Here is a 20,274-nt window from a genome sequence, read left to right as displayed (position 1 = left end):
GGGGTTGGAAAAAAAATTCCATTATCTAGCATAGATATAAAATTCAGATAAGTAAGCTTAAAAAGTTTGTTTTACTCTGGTTTGACTAAATCCGCTATTTCTTAAAATAAAATATACAAGTATCCAATGTGATTAACAAGAAATAAATTCACATAAATAAAAAAATGAAGAAATTATAAAAGTCTGGTGAGGTCTTTAAATTTTTTTATATTTTATTATTTTATATGTTTGAGTGTGAACCCATACGAATATATGTGCATTACATGTGTACAGGAGCCCACAGGGACCAGAAGAAGGCATATCAGATGCCTGGAACTGGAGTTACAGGCAAACACTACACGAGTCCTGGGAATCAAACCCAAGTGCTCTTAATCAATCATGGCTCCAGCCTGTGATGAGTACATCTTAACACAGATTAGAAACAAGGAATACCTGCATGATGAAATGCTACTCCCCACGGCACGGTGTTCTTCAGCACGGAGTCCAGTCCTGCAGGTGAGCGCTTTAGCTGATCCAGCACTTCCAGAAGGCTCTTATGCTGTAGATTCACTGGTGGACATTCAGATGGTTTTACTGATCCTGTCAAACACGCACACACAAATAAGTAAATCACAACTGTACAAGTTTCTTTGCTTCATTGGCTGTTACCTGCTAAGTCATGACAGAAATAAATATCAGGTTCAGAAACTGCCACACACTATTATCACCAATGGATCTTTTAGAGCCACTGACCCAGGACACTATGATACAACCAAGATGGGATGTGACTTGGACCTCAAGTAAATCTTCATAGGTAGTTCTAATAATGTATCCCAAAGTTATGAAGCTCAGCTTTAAGAAGACAAGATGTTCAAATGAGGGGATCAAAGGGCTCCTGCTGGAGGAAAGACAGACTGTCACTTGTTTTATTTGCGTATACAATGCTCCCTGCAGGCTCATGTTTTAATACCTGGTCCCCAGACAGTGGCAGTTTTAGGAGGTTATGGAGCTTTTAGCAGGTGAGGCCACTGGAGGTACACCTCTAAGAGTAAAGCCCACCTGTGGTTCTAGCCCAGCCACCTGCTTCCTGCCTGCTGCCGACCCACTTCTTCTGCCTCCATGAAGTCTCTCAAATCTCCCCACCATGAAGGACTTGTACCTTCTGACACCAAGAACCAGAATAAGCCTTCTTTTCTTAAGTTGCTTCTGTCACGGTGACAATAAAGTAACTAACATACCAAGCAAAGCCTACACATCAGAATCCTTGTTTAAGATGTGTCCTGCCAACCTGTACATCAGCTGCGTAGGACCCTAGCTCTCTCTGGAAATTGTTCTGGCTCCTGTCATTAATCTAATAGTCACTCGGTACCTTCCATTGTGGCCGTTTAGTGTTACTTCTCCCCTAGTAAGAGTTTAAACACAGGAACCCTACTTTCTTAAAGAACTGCCAAGACTTTTGGATTCCCAAACTTATAAAGCTTCATTAAAAAACTATTTTAATGTATATTTTGTGTTTTTAATTTTTAGGTAAACTTTTCTTAAAATTCTGAGGATACACATAGGGTTGCCCATGCTTTATTTTGTGAAAGACAATAAACGTATATTAAGTTATTACCCATCAGTATATTTCAAGAGAAGTGTTATATGTGTGTATGTGCATGCATGTGTTCATGTGTGTGAAGGTGAACATGTTGTGCGCACATGCATGTGGAGAGAAGGGAACAACTTCAAGTGCTGCTCAAGTATCTTCATCTGTTTTTTGAGGCAAGGTCCCTCACTAGCCTGGAACTTTCCAAGTCAACTAGGCTGGACAACCAACACCACCTGTCACCACCACCCCTGTGCGAGGATTACAAACATAGCACTAAGCCTTGGCTCACCTTTTGTGTTTTTCTTCTAATGTGGTTCTAGAAATCAAACTCATGTCTCTGTGTTTGCAAGGCAAGAACTTCACAGCTGAGCTACCTCCTCAACCCAAAGGAAGTCATTTTAACGTTAAAAAATTAGTAAGATAATTCCAAATTTTAAACTCGTTTATAAAAATGTGCTACTCTATTTTTATGGAGAAAATAAACAGACCAGACCAGCCTACAATCCAAACTCTGCATTTAGGAACCACCACTACAAATCAAAATAACAAAACTCAAAAGAACATGATGAAGACTCTGATCCTCAAAGAGTAAGTTGTCATGGAACAATGTAAGAGTATACGTTAGCATGGTATAGACAGCACCAGGTAAGACGGCCTGGCAGAGATTCTACACTGGTAACACACTGCTGGACCAAACAGCAGTCAGTACAAACACCAGCAAAGCTTCCTTGTTACAAGGCTGGAATACTGACTGCCTACCCTCATGATGCCACTCACTGGCAAAAAGAAGTAATAAAATACCCTAATATCCCATGACTAGATCTGGTCTGCAGTTCTAGAACTTCACTGCAAAGACAATGGCCTCCAGCTTTAGAAAATCTCAGTGATAATAACTCATTATACGAAAACATCCTTTATTTCAAAGTAACTCACTTCTAAGACACGAGGAGTGAGTGACAGGGAGAGAAGGGGTGGGTAAGGAGGGAAACTGAGTACTAAACATACAAACTCAATTTCACAAAACTCTTTCATCATAGATACATTCACCTTCAATATTCAAGATACAATCAAGTATGTTGTAAAATTTCCTAGAAAGAATAAATAAAATAAACAGAGACAAGAGAAAAAGGAAACAATATTCAGAGTTGATATAATCTCTAAAAGGTCCAGAATTCAAAAAAATACGAGTCATGAAAGAAAGTATGGCCTCAACACAGGAGCAAAAGCAAGCAACAGAAACACCTTTGAGAGAATCAGATGTCAGAATGAGCAAAGATCCCACATGACCACATGCTAGGAAAAATGTTGAGGCTACAACGTCCATCCTACAATCAGTAAAAACACATAGTAAGCCGGGCGGTGGTGGCGCACGCCTTTAATCCCAGCACTCGGGAGGCAGAGCCAGGCGGATCTCTGTGAGTTCGAGGCCAGCCTGGGCTACCAAGTGAGCTCCAGGAAAGGCGCAAAGCTACACAGAGAAACCCTGTCTCGAAAAACCAAAAAAAAAAAAAAAAAAAAAAAAAAAAACAAAAAAAAACACATAGTAATAGTTATTGTAGTAGACAGCATTTAAAAGGAACAAATTCATCAATGCAATACCTTGAAAGGAACTCAAAAACATGCTGCGTGATAAAAGCTGTTTACAAAAGATACACATACTGTGTGACGTCACTTATGTGAAATGTTTAGGAAAGGCACAGCAATCTGAAAGTGACAGAAAGCACGTCAGCAGTTGCTGCAGCTGACAACAGAGAGAGGAGACTGGCAGAAAAGAGCACAATGAGAGTGGAAGAAACAGTCTCCAGATGATTATAATAGTGGTGGATAAGCCGATCTACACACTAAAATTCATCAAATTACACACTTCAAATGAAGCATTAGATTATGCATAAAATATGCAATGCCAAAGCTGATTTTATCTACATGTATACATATGTATGATTCTTTTTAGAGTTATACCTCTGGACATTAAAGAAAGACATAGTCACTTTCTCTAGAAAAAAAAAATGTATGAATGTGGAATTTTGCATACAATTTAGGGGCTCTAGAGTTTGAATCTCTCAAAGCCCACAGATCCAAAATGAAGAACCTATACACATATACACAGTACTCTAAAAGTCAGAAGACAATTAGCCTGAGAATATGCACACTTATCTATGAAGAGGACACAAAAAGATTAGAACAACAAAAGCAGTCTTGTCGAGAATATCTAGGTGACACACAGTGTCACATAGAGGCAGGCCAGAGCCATGCTTTGCTACTATCATCACTAGTACTACTGTCAAATACAGAAAGGATAGGAAAGCCCCATCGCCTCTGTCCTGGTGTCTCCCTAGCTGTAGGCGTGAGTCACTGTGGATGTGGTGCTCAGTTCTCATGTTTGTGTTTTTAGAAGAACAACCGTTAATAAATAGTGGATGTTTTACAAAAAAAAAAAAAGAAAGAAAGAAAGAAAGAAGAAAGGATGGAGGCTCCGTTTCCACCTGCCACTCACCCTCAGGTTGATGGTGCAGATTATAAAACTCTCGGGCAATGATGTCTGCTACTTTCTCACACCATTTTTTTGATGGACAAAAAAGTAATACTGAATGGTTATCACGAATGGTCTCGTAACATAAACTAACAATATGATCCTCATCTCCCTAAAAAAGAAAGAGAAATAGCTACATCAGTCATACCATCAAAACATTTTCACACTGGGTTAAAATGCTATATTTTGATCCATAAAAAGGGTTTTTTTTTTACTCAAAGGCATAATAAAAATCATTTACAATAAAAATAAACATCGTTAATAATGATGAGTGAAAAAATATTTTATGCATTCAACTCATGTCTAGTAAACTCTAACCTCAGGTACTGGAAATACAGCAGTGAATAAAACAAAGTCCTAATTGGCAAGAGGTTTATTTACAGTCTCACTGAGAAACACAGTAAGAAACTAAACCACCACATGATGGTGCTGAAAAAGAAATATTTGCAATATTTTAGTCTCATAGATTTGAAAAGACCTAAAGGAGGTTTCTCTGAGAAAACGAGTGAGCTCAGATGTGAAGGAGATGTATCATCTCAATGGAAAGTATATTTTTCAAGCACAGTGCAGTTTGTATGAAAGCCCTGTGGAAGCCCCTCTATGCTGGTACATACAGTGTGTACAGGGGTATCAGGGAGAGCTTTCATTTATCACATACTTTTCAAGTGCTTCTCTGTCTCTCTCTCTCTCTCTCTGTCTCTCTCTGTCTCTCTCTCTCTCTCTCTCTCTCTCTCTCTCTGTCTCTCTCTCTCTCTCTCTCTCTCACACACACACACACACACACACACACTCAGAATCATAATGAATTCTTACCAAAACCTCTAATTATGCAATTACAAGTTGTTAGCAACTTGGTAGAAAACTCCAAGGCACTGACAGTGGAGATGAAACAGTAATGACTCACCTTCACTTGGAGCAAGGGCTGAAATTCTCTCACAAGCTTCATTGAAGAGTCATATATGGAATTCCCTATTTTTATTGATTCCAAAAGTGGTACAGGGCGAAAGTCAGTGTGGTAAAGTTCAGCATTCAACCAGGAAGCTACAAGCTGCAAATTAGGAAGAGTAGCACTCATGCCAACAATCTGCACAGCATTAGACAGAGCACTGGCCGAATCTTCCCGGCTAGAAAAACCAAGGAAAATTATATTAGGAAATATGCAGAAAGCAACACATAGTACTGCTAACGATATTCTTGGTCATGGCCTTTGGTACACAAACACAGACATTTCTTTAGAGTACAGATCTGAGGATAAAACTACTAGATCACAACTGGCCAGATATTCAGATTTAATGAATGATAGGAAGCTGTTTTCCAGGGAGACGATACCAAAGCAGCACTCCCACAATCTGTGTGTTCTGCTGCTCCACAATCTTGTCACCATCTGACAACTGTATTGTCAATCATTTTAATAATAAACAGTATGGAGAGACTACAGCAATACTTATTTGAATTTCTCTGATTATTAATGATGCTTTATGCCATTTCATAAATGCAGACCATTTGGAACCTCTCTTGTTCCAAATGTCTATTGAGGCTTCTCACTAATACACTGAGTTGTTTTTCTTAGTCAGTTGTAACATTTTTTACATGTTGGACACAAAAATTAGTCTAGAATGTATTATTTAATCTCCGAACATGTAGGCATTTTCTGGTTATGGTTTCCTTGGACTTGGTAGGGATAAGTATGTAGCACAGTATACAGAAAACCAGGCCATCAAACAATAAAGATATCTAATAGATAAGAAAAGCAAAAAGGTTTTTCAAAAAGTAAAAACAATCAGAATATACTATTAAGTTGAGTTAACAATGCTGTATCACTGTAACACTGTAACACTGAATAATGATCTAAGCAAAATTAGAATCCAATTTGGGAGGATGGGAAGATGGTGAGTGGATAAGAAGAAACTGAAGAGGATGAGAGGAAACTGGGTACAGGTGAGTAGAAAATACAAAAGGAAAACATCTTAATTCCCCATAGCAAGAAATCAGTATACAAAAATTGTACAAATATCAACTCAAAATGGATCAACTTTAATTTGAAACGTAAAATAAACTTTAAATCCCAGCACTCAGGAGACAGAGGCAGGTGAATCTCTATGAGTTCAAGGCCAACCTGGTCTATATAACAAGTTCCAGGTCAGCCAAGGCTACATAGTGAGACCCTGTATCAAACAAAACAAACAAAAAAAGACTCTTTGCCTACCTAAATATCTTGAAAGACATCATCTATATTTTCTTCTATGACTTTCAGAGTCAGGTTTTTGTTTTGTTTTGTGTTTTTAAGACAGGGTCTCACTTTGCAGTTGGACTTAAAATGTAGACCAGGCAGGCCTCAACTCAGATTCTGCCTCTGCCAAGTCCTGGGACTAAAGGTGTGTGCCTGGTATGGGCTTTGTGAACAGCACACCAACAACAGCATAGAAGCTAACCCCAAGTATGCACAGATGGGGCTACATGACAAAAAAAGGTACTATACCACTGCAGACAAGGGGCTGATATCCAGACTTTACAAAGAATTGAAGAATTTAGACACCAGGAAGTAAAACTACCAATCAAAATCAACAATAGGCAAATGAACTGAATAGACAGTTTTCAAAAAGTAAATATAAATGGCCAATAACTACTTTTTAAGTTATTCAATTGCCCTAACCAAAGAAATGCAAATTAAAACTACTTTGAGAAAGCACCTTACCCCACTCAGAATAGCTACCATCAACAAATGTGACCACAAATATAGGAGACGTAACAAACGTTGGAGAGGATTGACCATTAGTGGAGGTGCAGTCACTGCAGAAATCAGTTCAAAGATTTCTCAAAAAATTGAAAATAGAACTACCTAATGATCCCTCTATTTCACTCCTGGGCATACACCAAGAGAACTCCATAACCCTACCATAGAGATTTGCACTCTCTTGTTTATTGTTTATTGATGGAATGAAACTATTTGTCCATCAACAGATGAATGCATAATGAAAACTTGATTGCGTGTGCACCCACACACAAATACTATTCAGCTATAAAGAAAAATGTAATTATAAAATTTATAGAAAACTTTGAATGTGTAATCTTAGTAAGGTCACACAATCTCATAAAGAAAAAGAAACTTATGTTCTTCCTAATATATACAATCTAGCCAAAATAATATATATGCATATGTATACATTATATATATATATATATATATATATGAAAACAAATGTAAACATAGGTACAGTAGAATATGTAGAAAAGTGAGCCAGAAAGGCTAAATATTAGGGGATTAGGAAGGACTGAGTGCAGGTAATGGACACAATTTATGAGAAAGAACATAAAGCTAATTGTTTTTCTAGTTCTAATTCTATCATGGAGTTGTCATTTTTGTCAAAATGAGCAATCAGAAATGTTCAAATGTTTGAAAGTAGTCTGACAGTTAAATACTTCTTTTAGAGCAGTGGTCCTCAACCTTCCTAATGCTGTGACCCTTTAACACAGTTCCTCATGCTGTGGTGACCCCCAACCATAAAATTACTTTCATTGCTATTTCATAACTGTAATTTTTCTACTGCTATTAATCTAATGTAAATATCTGTGGTTTTTTTGATGGTCTTAACCCCTGTGAAAGGGTCGTTCGACCCCCAATGGGGTCACGACCCACAAGTTGAGAACCACTGTTTTAGAACAAAAGCAAACTACTATCCATGAATTTGTTTAAATAAAAAGGTACTACACTCCTGTAAATCTTACTTTTTCACTTTGATAGATTCTTTTTTTTTTTTAAAGATTTATTTATTTATTATGTATACAGCATATATGACTGCAGGCCAGAAGAGGGCATCAGATCTCGTTACAGATGGCTGTGAGCCACCATGTGGTTGCTGGGAATTGAACTCAGGACCTCTGGAAGAGCAGTCAGTGCTCTTAACCTCTGAGCCATCTCTCCAGCCCACTTTGATAGATTCTTTTTCGACATCTTTTTGACAAATAGCAGGAAATCAGTCATTTCAAGTACTTACCACGATGCTGATTTCCGAGTAACATAGCAAATCTTGGTCAGTAAAAGTTCCAGAAGATATCCTCGGTGAGAGTCCCCCAGCATGTGTAATTCATCCACAACCACCATTCCTAGAAGGATTTTCCAGATTGAGCTTTTGCAAATTGCACAGTTCTAAGAATTATAAGACTCAGCAGCCCATGTATAATGGCAAATAACTGTCATAATAAGATCCTGCAAGTCAGGCAAAGTTCCAGGATAAAGGAAAGGCTGAAACACAGTTCTGTATAAGGGCCAACTGTCTTCCAAGATGTTTTCAGGAACTTAAGCAATCCTATCTCCATACATTCTAACTACAAAAAGTCAGTGATTAGCTTTCTCAGGGATAACAAAACCACCAAAACCCGGTCTTCTTTCTATTGCTGTGATAATTGCCATGACCAAAAGCAATTTGGGAAGGAAAGGGTTTATTTGGCTTACACTTCCTGATCACAGTCCATCATTGAAGGAGGCCATGCAGGAATTCAAGGAGAGAACCAAGAGGCAGGAACTGCAGCAGAGACCACAGCAGAATGCTGCTTCCTGGCATGCTCAGTTTGCTTTCTTGTACACGTGAGGACTACCTGATTAGGGATAGCACTGCCCACACTGATCTGGGCCCTTCCCTATCAATTGTCAGTCAAGAAAAGGCCCTTACAGGCTACTTTCATGCCAATGTGATAGCAGCATTTCCTCAATTGAGACCACTCAGACACTTCTAAACTGCTAATTTGGTAGAAACAAATAGATAATAAATACTCCTCTTAGTTTTTCAGTGTTAAGTGATTTTAACTATTAGGAAACACACCTTGATTATCTTTGAAAGTACTTAGGAGACTGAGGCAGAACTGTGAGTTCAAGGCCAGCCTGGGGTACAGAGTGAGACAATTATCCCTACACAAAGAAAAAAAGTTATTTGAAAAAGAATAGAATTGGACCATGAAGAGATGGTTTTAAGCAATTTTTAAAGATATGACAACTAGTATCACCCTAATGCTGAATATATAATCATAATGCCCTTGTCTAATGCCTGAAGAATTCAACCAACTGATTATGGACCAATGCTTTCTTTAGTCTTATAGTTTTCACTTTTATAGTGTATTCTACTTGTATATATTAGTTGTACAACATAATAGGTTTCACTAACCAGTTTCATATATGCATAAAATATACTTGTGATAGCTATTCTTGGTTTTCAACTTGACTACATCTGAAACTAAAACCTGAAAATGGAGGACACACCTATGAGGAATTTTTGCTTAATTTGAAGTAGGAAGATCCACTTCTAATCCTGATCTTTCAAATAGAAAGACACCCCTTTAATCTAGAACTTGAGGCAGGAAGACACACCTTTAATCTGGGTCACACCTTCTGCCGGAAGCCTATATAAGGATAGAAAGAGGGGAGATTCACTCTTGGCTTGCTTGCCCTCACCTTGCTAGCAAGTCTGTTCCTTCACTGGCATTAGAGCCTTCTTCTTGGGGATTCCAGCATCTATAGAAGAGCAGCTGAGACATCCAGCCTCATGGACTGAACAACTACTGGATTCTTAGACCTTCTGTTTCTAGGCAGCCATTGTTGGATTAGCTGGACTGCAGCCTGTAACTCATTCTAATAAGTCCTCTTTCTACATATAGAGGTTTATTCTGTAAGTTCTGTTACTCTAGAACCAACAAACCCTGACTAATCCAGTACTTAACATATTCACCCCCTTGTTACCTGTTATCTCATGCCCCCTCATACTTGTCCCCTTATTTTGTCCAAACAGTTCCTTTAATGTTTGTTTGTTTGTTTCAATCTAAATTTTACATGACAGAAAAGATAGATTTGTCTTGAGTCAAACCAACTTTGGTAAAAATAATGATCACAATTCCATCCATTTGCCTAAAAACATGATTTTGTTTGTGGCTTCATTTTATTTTCTTTATCCAGTCATTGATTGCTCAGTTCATTCACCCATTTATTGGATGGACTATTTGTTCTGTTGTTTAATTTCTGACTCCTATGGATATTCTGGGTTTTAATCTCCTAGTACATGCATAACTGGTGAATATGTGCCTCCATTAACAGGTTGTTTCTTCACACTGGGAATTGTATCCTTTGCTATGCAGGTTTTTTACTGATGCAATCTCGTTGGTTCTACTTTTTTCTGAGCTATCAGAATCCTATTCAGAACATGCCTTTATCTTTAAGCGATTCGCTATGTAGTGCCCTAGCAGTTTCAAGTCTTACACTAAAATCTTGGATTCATTTTCAATTGACTTTTGTACAAGGTGGGAAATAAAGATCTAGTGTCACTCATCCATATGTGGATGGATGTCCAGTCTTCCCAGCAGTACTTGTAAAAACTGGTTTTTTTTCCCTCTAATGTAGCATCTTAAGCACCTTTGAGAAGAACTGGATGACAAGAGCCATGACAAGAGCTGCATGGTTTATTTCTGGCCACTCTATTCTATTCCACTGTTCTCCACATCTGTTTCTGTGCTGGTACTATGTATGCTATTTTTGTTGCTGTGGCTCTGGAGTATAACATGAAATCAGTTAGGTCTACTGATTGAGTCTCTTTGCTCCAGATTGTGCCTCCACGTGAATTTTAGAATTTTATTTTTCATAATTCTATAAAGAATATCATTGGAAATTTTATGAGAACTGCATTAAGTCTCTAAATTGCTTTCAGCAATATGACCATTTTAACACTATTAATTCTGCCACTCCAGAAACATGGCACATCTCCTTCTTCAGTGTACTCATTGTGAAGGTCCTTTACCTCCTTCCCTTGGTGAGGCTTATTCCTAAGTTTTGGTTTTTTGGTTTTGGTTCTGAGGCCCCTTCCTACACATAGGAATGACTGCCTGGCTTTAGTTCATTGTTCACTATCGTACACAATGAAACCACCTACTTGTATACGCTAATCTAAGAATTTCCCGGCAGCATCTTTTAAGTGTAGGATCGTGTAACCTGCTGACAGGGATAATTTAACTTTTTCCATTTCTAGTTGCATCCTTTTTCTTTCTCTTGCCTTACTGCTCTATTAAGAATTCAAGCTTAATAGTGTGTGGAGCGGACACTTTTGTTGTGTTCCTGATTTTAGAGATGCTTTCAGCATTTAGTATAACACTGGATATAACAGGAACCCTAATTGGTCTTAATAAAAACCCGGAGCCAGATATCAGAGTAAATGCTGAAAGATCAGAGAAGCAGAGCAGCCAGCCACTAGTTCTTACCTCTAAGAAAACCTCAGCCAGACAGTGGTGGCACACACATTTAATCCCAGCACTCGGGAGGCAGAGACAGGTGGTTCTCTGTGAATTCGAGGCCAGCCTGGGCTACAGAGAGAGATCCAGGACAGACACCAAAACAACAGAGAGAAACCCTGTCTCAAAAAACAAAAAAAACAAAACAACAACAACAACAACACAACAACAAAAAGCCTCAATCCAAAGGGGGTGAGTTCCTGTCTCCTCCCCCTTATATTCCTTTCCCCACCCAGCCATATCACTTCCTGTCTCAACCTCCCTAGTGCTGGGATTAAAGGTGTGTGCCACCATACCTGACTCTGTTTCTCTTTTAGACTGGATCAATCTTGTGTATCTCAGGGTAGTCTTGAACTCGCAGAGATCTATCTGCCTCTGTCTCTCAAATGCTGGAATTAAAGGTGTGTGCCACTACTGCCTGACTTCTATGGTCAACTAGTGGCTTAGCTCTGCACTCTGACCTTCAGGCAAGCTTTATGTTAGATCGCAAACAAAATATCAACACAACTGGATATAGTTTGACATATATATGCCCTTTGTTATATTGAGATATCCTATTTCTAGTTTCTTCAAGGCTATTTTTTTTTTTTTTTTTTTTTGGTTTTTTGAGACAGGGTTTCTCTGTGTAGCTTTGCGCCTGTCCTGGAACTCACTTGGTAGTCCAGGCTGGCCTTGAACTCACAGAGATCCGCCTGGCTCTGCCTCCCGAGTGCTGGGATTAAAGGCGTGCGCCACCACTGCCCGGCTCTTCAAGGCTATTATCATGCATAGATACTAATTTTATCAAATGCTGCATCTGCATATAGTATGTTTTTTTATTTTGGTCCTACTGATGTGCTATATTACACTTGTTGATTTGCTTATACCAAACAATCTTTGAATCCATGGAATGAAACCAACCTGCTCATGTGCATCATCCTTTTTTTTTTACAATTTATTTATTTATTACATATACAGTGTTCTGTCTGCATGTATGCCTTTATGCCAGAAGAGGACACCAGATCTCATTATAGATGGTTGTGAACCACCATGTGTTTGCTGGAAATTGATCTCAGGACCTTAATCACTCGGTGCTCAGTGCTCTTAATCACTGAGCCATCTCTCCAGCCCCTGTGCATCATCTTTTTTAATATGTGTTAAATTCAGTCTGCAAGTGTTTTGTTGAGGATTTCTGCATCTATATTCTTCATAGAAATTTGCCTAGTTTTCTTTTATTGCTGTTGTTCTTTTTTTAATTAATTTATTTTTATTTTATGCACACTGGTGTTTTGCCATGGGTGTCAGGTCCCCTGGGACTGCAATTACAGACGTTGTGAGCTGCCATGTGGGTGCTGGGACTTGAACCTGGGTCATCCTGAAGAACAGTCAGTGCTCTAAACCACTGAGCCATCTCTCCAGCTCCTCTTTGCTGTTATTCTTCTATCATTATCTGGTTTTGGTAAGGGAGTATTACTGGCTTTGTGAACTGAATTTGGAAGCATCCCTTTTCTTTCTACTTTATGGAATAATCAATCTGAGGAGCTCTCACATTAGCTTTTTCAAAAGGCCTGGTAGATTTCAGTAAATCTAGTGCTAGGTTTTCATTTTTTGTTCCTTGTTTTTTAAACTTGAAGGACTCTTTCCAACTGTTTCAGGCTCATTGCTCACTGTAGATTTCTTTAGGTATCTATAGCCTGACTCAATTTTTTTGTTGTTGTTTTGTTTTGTTTTTTGTTTTTTTCGAGACAGGGTTTCTCCATGTAGCTTTGAAGCCTATCCTGGAACTCACTTTGTAGACCAGACTGGCCTTGAACTCAGAGATCCGCCTGCCTCTGCCTCCCAAGTGCTGGGATTAAAGGTATGCACCAGCGCAACCACCGCCACCACCCGGCCTCTTTCCTAGGTTCTTACATTCTGTGGTTCCACTGCTGATAACAACCATTCATATTATATGATATGTTATGTCAACACACATTCTTCTAAAAGTATTTATTCTGCCTAGTTTGGAAACCCAAATGCCAAAAATAATTAAAGCCAATGAGGTCATAAATAACAAGACAACTGATTGTGATTTCTCTCTCTTACCAGGCCTTTCCAGTCATTGATTCTCACCCTCCACTTCTCCTCTACTACAAGGTTTTTGTTGTTTTCTCAGTAAGCTAACAAACTTAATGCTTCTACTGCTACTACTACCATTGCTTTCCTACCTCTGTACAGTGACCTTTTCTTAAGGGTAGAAGGAAGTTATTAAGACAAAAAAAAATCTTTCTAGAGCAGTTTATGTGACTATCATTTCCCTATTGAATGGCAGCTTCTGAATCCAGTCCTAATCTAGATCCCATAGTAACAAAATATGATAATGAACACATAAATTCATTAACTGTATGGACGGCAGGGCCACCCCCAGCACGCTTCCTTCTCTTCCTGGCAGAGTTGAGACAAGAAAGTAGAATAAGGAATAACAGAGGCTCAAGGATAGGCTGTCTTTTATAAAGTTCAAAAATGCAAGAAAGGGCCAGTGAGTGGGCTCAACAGGTAAAGGGACTCACTGCCAAGCCTGATGACCTGAGTTCAGTCTCCAGAACCCACATCCGAAAGAATCACGCTGTCCTCTGACCTCCCCCATGTGCTGTGCCACATACACACTCACACTCATAAAAGTTAAATAAATAAACGTGAAAATAAATTTGAATGCAAGATACTAAAATCAATAACAGAAAGACATAAAACACATTTTTTTTAAAAAACATGAAGTTCCTGATATTACCTCTGCTAATTCTTGCCTCCAAAAATAGATGACAGAAAATAAACACATAGGTCATATAGGAATCACAGTTTTACTTCATTCCATCAAAAACATCAACAGGAAATACTTGTTTAATTTTGGAACTTTCTTACCTAACAGATCCATCTTGTTTTCCTCAATGAGGCGATTGATGAGCCCATTGGCTCTCTCAATAGTGCAAACAGCAATGTCCAAGGAGGAGAAACGTCCAGGAGGTGAGGTGCTGCCCATGTAGCCATCTACTTTTATTCCTACTTCCTGAAACAGACTCTGAATTAAGTAAAAAGAAATAATACAGATGAAAACTTAGAATTTAATGAGTTACAGTTGGGTTCTACTGTAGATCATAGACAAACATATTTAAAGATGGTTGCTTCTGGTCAAGACCATTACAAGGGCTTTTATAATCACATACTAAAAATAGACTCATATACTAAAATACGTTTAGAATTAACAAAGCTCAGCACAGATATTTCTGTTAAAAGGAGTGAAATAAATGTTTTAATAATCTAAGTTCTAACAGCTTTTACAGAAATTAAAATTGGAAAACATTGAAGTTCTACATGTTTAATTCAATAATAGGAAGTAGTTAATTTTTAACACTAGTATGTTTTAAAGAACAAATTTATTCTTTACAAGGAAAATATTCTTATCCTACAAAAGACTAGTTTTCCATATAATGGAAGAAGAATTTTCACAAGTTAAATTCAGTGGGGTTGATATTAACTTTTTTGGTTTAACTTTTAACTAACATACCTTCTCAATAAAAGGAATCCTTTCCTCATTTTGTTACTTTGAGTCTAAGTTGAGAGGAGGTCACTGAGTAGGACCAGCTTTGTTGGCTATTTGGCCTCTGAAATAACCGTTAAAAAGATTTGTAAAACCATAGAACTTTACAGATGCTCATTTAATCAATTTCTTCTGAGAGTTTGAGTTTATTGAGTTATAGTACTAAGAGTGAGCTGCCTCAGTTTACAAATAAAAACCACAAGGCTCTGCAGGTTGTGTGCCTGGCAACACAGGACTAAAATCCAGACTCCTGACCAGTCTATACAAAGATTTCTGTTCTGACAGCACACTACTTCAAATCTAATGGACACTATATTCATGAAAATGCCTCAAAATCCATGGAAAGTTCCATCAGCGGAAACTATGACTCATTTAACAAGACAGAGGTCTGATCACAGATGTGGAGCACCCTCTCTAAGCACAAAAGAATCTTCCCTTCAGTCCCTGGGTTTCCTCAGTGGTCCTCAGTTGGGGTGGGCTAGGCTTCCTTAAACATGCTGATTTTTCCTTTGCAATTCCAGCCTTTCTTTACTTCCTATGAAAAGCTTGTCATTTTTATACAGTATTCCCCAAGCTACCCTTTTAATTTGGTGTCCCTTCCTACTTTATGCAATAAAAATTTTTAAAATCCCCTCTTTTGGGTTTGTTTTGTTAGTAATACTGAACTATAATATCTCCAGGCCTCTTTATTTTTTGATACAGGGTTTCACTAAATTGCCCACATAATCCTCCTGCCTCAGACTCTCAAGTAGATCCAATCCCACACCTGTGCCACCATGCCCAGCTATCCCACTAAACTATTAAGACTTCTATCACATGCCTTTATAAGCTACATACATGTGACAGAAGAAACCTCGTTTTTCCATTTGATTGCACACCTCCTTCAAATGAGTAAAGCCAATGCTACCAATGACAAACCTTTCACTGTTTCAAACAGCAAAAACTATTACCTGGAGGTAGAATTTCTTCTCTTTAGCCACAGAAACAAAGGGCAGAATAAACAAAGCTTTCTTCCGCATTTCCAACACCCGCTTCAAAATAAGTAACTCTGCAACAAGAGTCTTCCCAGCACTTGTAGGAGCTAAAACATGATTATTCCACATGATTATGACAAAAAGTAACATTCAGTATACTGCATTAATAAATTTTGTAAGCCATAACCAGCATTACAGAGTCGAAAACTAATACTTCACTAAAGACTCACTAGTGTTTGAAACCTTAACCCCCAAAATGCCCTGGACTCTACACTAGGTTTCCAAATAGTCTCAGAGTAAACAGAGAGAGGTTTTAAGTCTCTGTATTAAAAATTCATGATGGATATTACTGAGTACCTCATCAGTTCTCTAAGTTTCTTTAAGAACTGACTGACTAGGTAAAAGTCCCACTATACACCCTTAAGATAATAAGAGAAACAGAAATTGGAAGGAGATATAAGGAAGTTAACAAAATGGAAAGAAACTTATGGGGAGAGGAAAGGAATGCCAAGCATCGGACACACCATGTGCAAAGGCCCAGAGGAAAGCCTGGAATGTTCTGATGACAGTAATTTCATGAACCTGGAGCACAAAATCCTTCAGGGGAGAGAAAATTTAAAAAAGAGAAAAAGAAAAAACCCACCAGTGATTGGAACTGGGATTGGGAGATAGCATAGCATTTAAGAGACTGTTCTTAGAGAGGACATGAGTTCAATTCCCAGTAACCAACCAGAGTTGAATTCCAGCATCCATATCACACAGCTCACAACTGCCTGTAACTCCTGCTCCAGAGGCTCTGACATCCTCTTCTGGTCTCTATGGGTACTGTACTTACAGCCTATACCCACACAAGGATACATACACACATACATAACTAGAAATCTTTTAAATGTTTAAATGTTCCACAAAGAAGAGTGTTATAATCTTACCATCTAAGGATTTTTTGATCTATCTGGAAAGCAGTGCAAAATGACTAACATGTTCTTAAAAACGGTGAAAAAGTTATATTTTTTGTGATCTCCTTGGCTACAGATGCAGAGCAAGACCAGAGAAAAAGATAAACGAGTTACAAGGGTATGTCAGATCTAGAAGGAAGACAGTGAGTTACACCAAGTAATGGATCCAAGAAGAGGAAGTCCACAGATCTAACATACATCTAAGGTAAAAATGTCTTGATGACAGTGTGAGCTGCTGACCAATGTTGTGATTTAAGAAACTGAAATGACCAGACCATGCCTCCACAGCAACCAACTGACACTACTGTGCACTTAGGAGTACTTTCTGTGTGCCCAACTCTTCTAAGTTTATATACTTAGGAAGTAATTTAATCCTCAGCACTACCAAGTCAGTTAGCCTCCCCCTCCTGCACCTCTCCCTACAATGTGCAAAGTCATACAATCATTAAAAGACACAGTTCCCAGCCAGGTGGTGGTGGTGCACACCTTTAATCCCAGCACAAGGGGGCAGAGCCAGGTGGTTCTCTGTGAGTTCGAGGCCAGCCTGGTCTATAGAGCGAGATCCAGGACAGACACCAAAACTACACAGAGAAACCCTGTCTCAAAAAACCAAAAAAAAAAAAAAAAAAAAAAAAAAAAATATACAGTTCCCAAGCCAATCAGTCTACCTCCACAGTCTGAATTACATAAACTTAGTTAATATTCTACTTCTTTATTATAGCCTTAATAAAAACTAGGAATAGCCGGGTGGTGGTGGCACACGCCTTTAATCCCAGTACTTGGGAGGCAAATATAGGCCGATTTTTGTGAGTTTGAGGCCAGCCTGGTCTACAAAGTGAGATCCAGGACAGGTACCAAAACAACATGGAGAAAAACAAACAAACAAAAACCTATGAATGACTTCAGAACTTCAGAGAAAACTGACACAAAGGAACTGTATCTTATATTTGATCCTTAAATGATTGCAGTAAACACAGGTTCAAAATCGTACATATCGGAAGTTGCCCTTGAAAACTCTATATAAATCTTAAGAAGTATTACATATTGTTTTGTGCATACAATCCTGCACAAACAGCTCAATTATGAATATATAAAGTTTACACCCTGAAAAGCAACTGAGATCAAATGAGGGGAGAACAGGCTGGCATCCCCCGTTACAAATTCACTGAGACATATGCTCACTAAGCAAGTGGGATTTTAGCTATATAAGTTACCAATGCCTGGCTTCCACTGCTCTACCACATAATGGAACTTTCAAGACTTCGGTATACAAATGACAACACTCCACAGATTTCACTACTTTCTCTAGTTAAAGCATTTGCTTCTCCACCTACTTAAAAGATGTAACCACCCCAATAAAGAGTTGCTCACACTGATAACGTTAGTGAAATGAGTTTACATAAATTTGAATACCTGAATAAACTAGATTCTTTCCTTCCAGGACTTGTCCAAGCAAAAGACACTCTGCCTGCCATTTGAACATCTTTTTTACACCAAAACTATGGTATTTCTCCAGAACTGCTTTCGGGAGTCCCCAATTTGCCAATAGCAGCTGGTCAATCTGGTCATCAGAAACTCTTTGCTTGCATGGCCCTTTCAGGAAAACAAACAAAAACAATTTAATTACTTCCAACATACAACTTTAATAGTTAGCCTTCTACTGTTGGAACTCCTACATGCTGAAATGAAACTCATCAAGACACAAGAAATTGATCCTGTGCAGAAAAATACCAGCTAATTTTTATTTACTTGATATAATTTTGAAAACTCTTAAGAGCCACAAACAAAAATTTGTGCTAGCCGGGCGGTGGTGGCGCACACCTTTAATCCCAGCACTTGGGAGGCAGAGGCAGGCGGATCTTTGTGAGTTCAAGGCCAGCCTGGTCTACAGAGCGAGATCCTGGAAAGGCGCAAAGCCCCACAGAGAAACCCTGTCTCGAAAAACAAACAAACAAATAAATAATAAAAAATTGTGCTATATACAATAAATAAGGAGCTTGGAACGATGGGGAGGTGGGAGGAAGACGCTCTATGATTGATAAGAGAGCATTACAAAGCTGTTAGAGAAGTTTCTGTTTACATTTTAGTATTGGGATGTCTGCCTAACCAAAGGCAAAGAATTATGGGATGCATTGGTGCAGGCCTGTAATCCCAGCATTTGCGAAGCAGAAGCAGGATCAAGGGTTCGAGACCCCAGGCCAGCCTGACCTAGGGTAAGCCCTTGTCTCAAAAAAAAGCAAGTAAGAGTTGGGCTAACATTCTGACAAAACAATATAAATCCCTTCCAGCTTTACTTTGGATTCCAAAAAGCCTGCATCCTTAGCTACACCGGGCAATCTGGTGTAAGAACTTGAGTTGTACAGGACATTATTCGAAGCAAGCCCTCAACATGGTGGCAGGCTCTGGCCAACCGAGAAGTTGTTTCTGGGAAGTTGTAAAGACTCCAAAAAAACAAAACAAAGAATGCCAATATCTATGCAGGCAGTGGCGGGCTAAAACACAATCAGCTGGGCATGCTGGCGGCTAGGAGGGAGTCCCAGTCCCGGTGCTGAGTGCCTGCCCAGCGGCCCTCGGTCGTCCCGGTGCTGAAGTGCCTGTCCAGCGGCCCTCGGGGCCCGGTGTTGGAGTACCTGCCCCCGCGGCCCTCGGGGCCCGGTGGTGGAGTACCTGCCCCCGCGGCCCTCGGGGGCCCGGTGTTGGAGTACCTGCCCCCGCGGCCCTCGATCGTCCCGGTGGTGGAGTACCTGCCCCCGCAGCCCTCGATCGTCCCGGTGTTGGAGTACCTGCCCCCGCGGCCCGCGGGCCGCGTCCCAGCCCCGGAGGTGGACTCAGCACCGGCCTAGACGGGAGCCGGGGGCTGACACAGCTATCCCCGTCTCCCGAGCATGAGTCGGAGCCGGACGCTGAACGCCGCCGCTTCCCACTCCGACGCGGAAGACTCATGGCAGACGAGCTCCTCTCGGTTGTTCAGGGCGCGACACGGTCCCGGCGGCCTCCCGTGCGGCAGAGTCCCAGCCTGGTGACAGCTGCGGCCACCATCTTCCCGCCGCAGCCTTCAAACTCGGGCCTCCCAGCCCGCCCCGGAACCACAGAGGTCTCATGGCTAGAGTAACCCGACCACCATAGAGTCGTGAGGGGAGGAGCGGCCCGCGCTGATAGCTGGCTTCCGGCCTCCGCCGGCGGCTAGCGAAAGGGAAAGTGGTAGAGCGCCCGCGACCTTAAAGGAGCGGAACACCTGAATATGCATTCGTAGATGGATATTCCTAAAAACATTCCTTCTGTTTGTATCCACTTCTGGTTCGAATAGAGAGGCTGTGCTGGCAACAAAATGATCTAATGAGCTGCCCGTACGTGAATAGATTAGGAAAGTATCTGGTTTTTTTTTTTTTTTTACTATGGTTTTTATTTCGTTTTGTTTTTTCGAG

At 39.8% G+C, this 20,274-nt stretch overlaps 1 protein-coding gene across 2 annotated transcripts in view; it reads right to left on the bottom strand.

Annotated features, from left to right (window-relative positions):
• Polq (DNA polymerase theta) overlaps nucleotides 1–19,942 on the bottom strand; it is an 80,644-nt gene extending 60,702 nt beyond the window's left edge. The window contains exons 1-9 of one of the 2 annotated variants that reach the window (XM_076548837.1): nucleotides 19,633–19,931; nucleotides 18,263–18,442; nucleotides 15,870–16,000; nucleotides 14,887–14,983; nucleotides 14,244–14,400; nucleotides 8,096–8,204; nucleotides 5,005–5,224; nucleotides 4,065–4,212; nucleotides 433–579 (exon numbers count right to left, since the gene is read on the bottom strand). In XM_076548837.1, the coding sequence (XP_076404952.1) occupies nucleotides 433–579; nucleotides 4,065–4,212; nucleotides 5,005–5,224; nucleotides 8,096–8,204; nucleotides 14,244–14,361 (742 nt within the window). In that variant the 5' untranslated portion in view covers nucleotides 14,362–14,400; nucleotides 14,887–14,983; nucleotides 15,870–16,000; nucleotides 18,263–18,442; nucleotides 19,633–19,931. Of the gene's footprint in view, nucleotides 1–432; nucleotides 580–4,064; nucleotides 4,213–5,004; nucleotides 5,225–8,095; nucleotides 8,205–14,243; nucleotides 14,401–14,886; nucleotides 14,984–15,869; nucleotides 16,001–18,262; nucleotides 18,443–19,632 lie in introns of both variants that reach the window. The other variant, XM_015994600.3, reaches the window with a different exon arrangement.
• Between the last annotated feature and the right edge of the window lie 332 nt (nucleotides 19,943–20,274).

This window comes from Peromyscus maniculatus, chromosome 12, assembly GCF_049852395.1.
Source record: "Peromyscus maniculatus bairdii isolate BWxNUB_F1_BW_parent chromosome 12, HU_Pman_BW_mat_3.1, whole genome shotgun sequence".
NCBI classification, from domain to species: domain Eukaryota; kingdom Metazoa; phylum Chordata; class Mammalia; order Rodentia; family Cricetidae; genus Peromyscus; species Peromyscus maniculatus.
The sequence above is the reverse complement of the archived record's forward strand: the minus strand, read 5'-3'. Positions and strand labels throughout refer to the sequence as shown.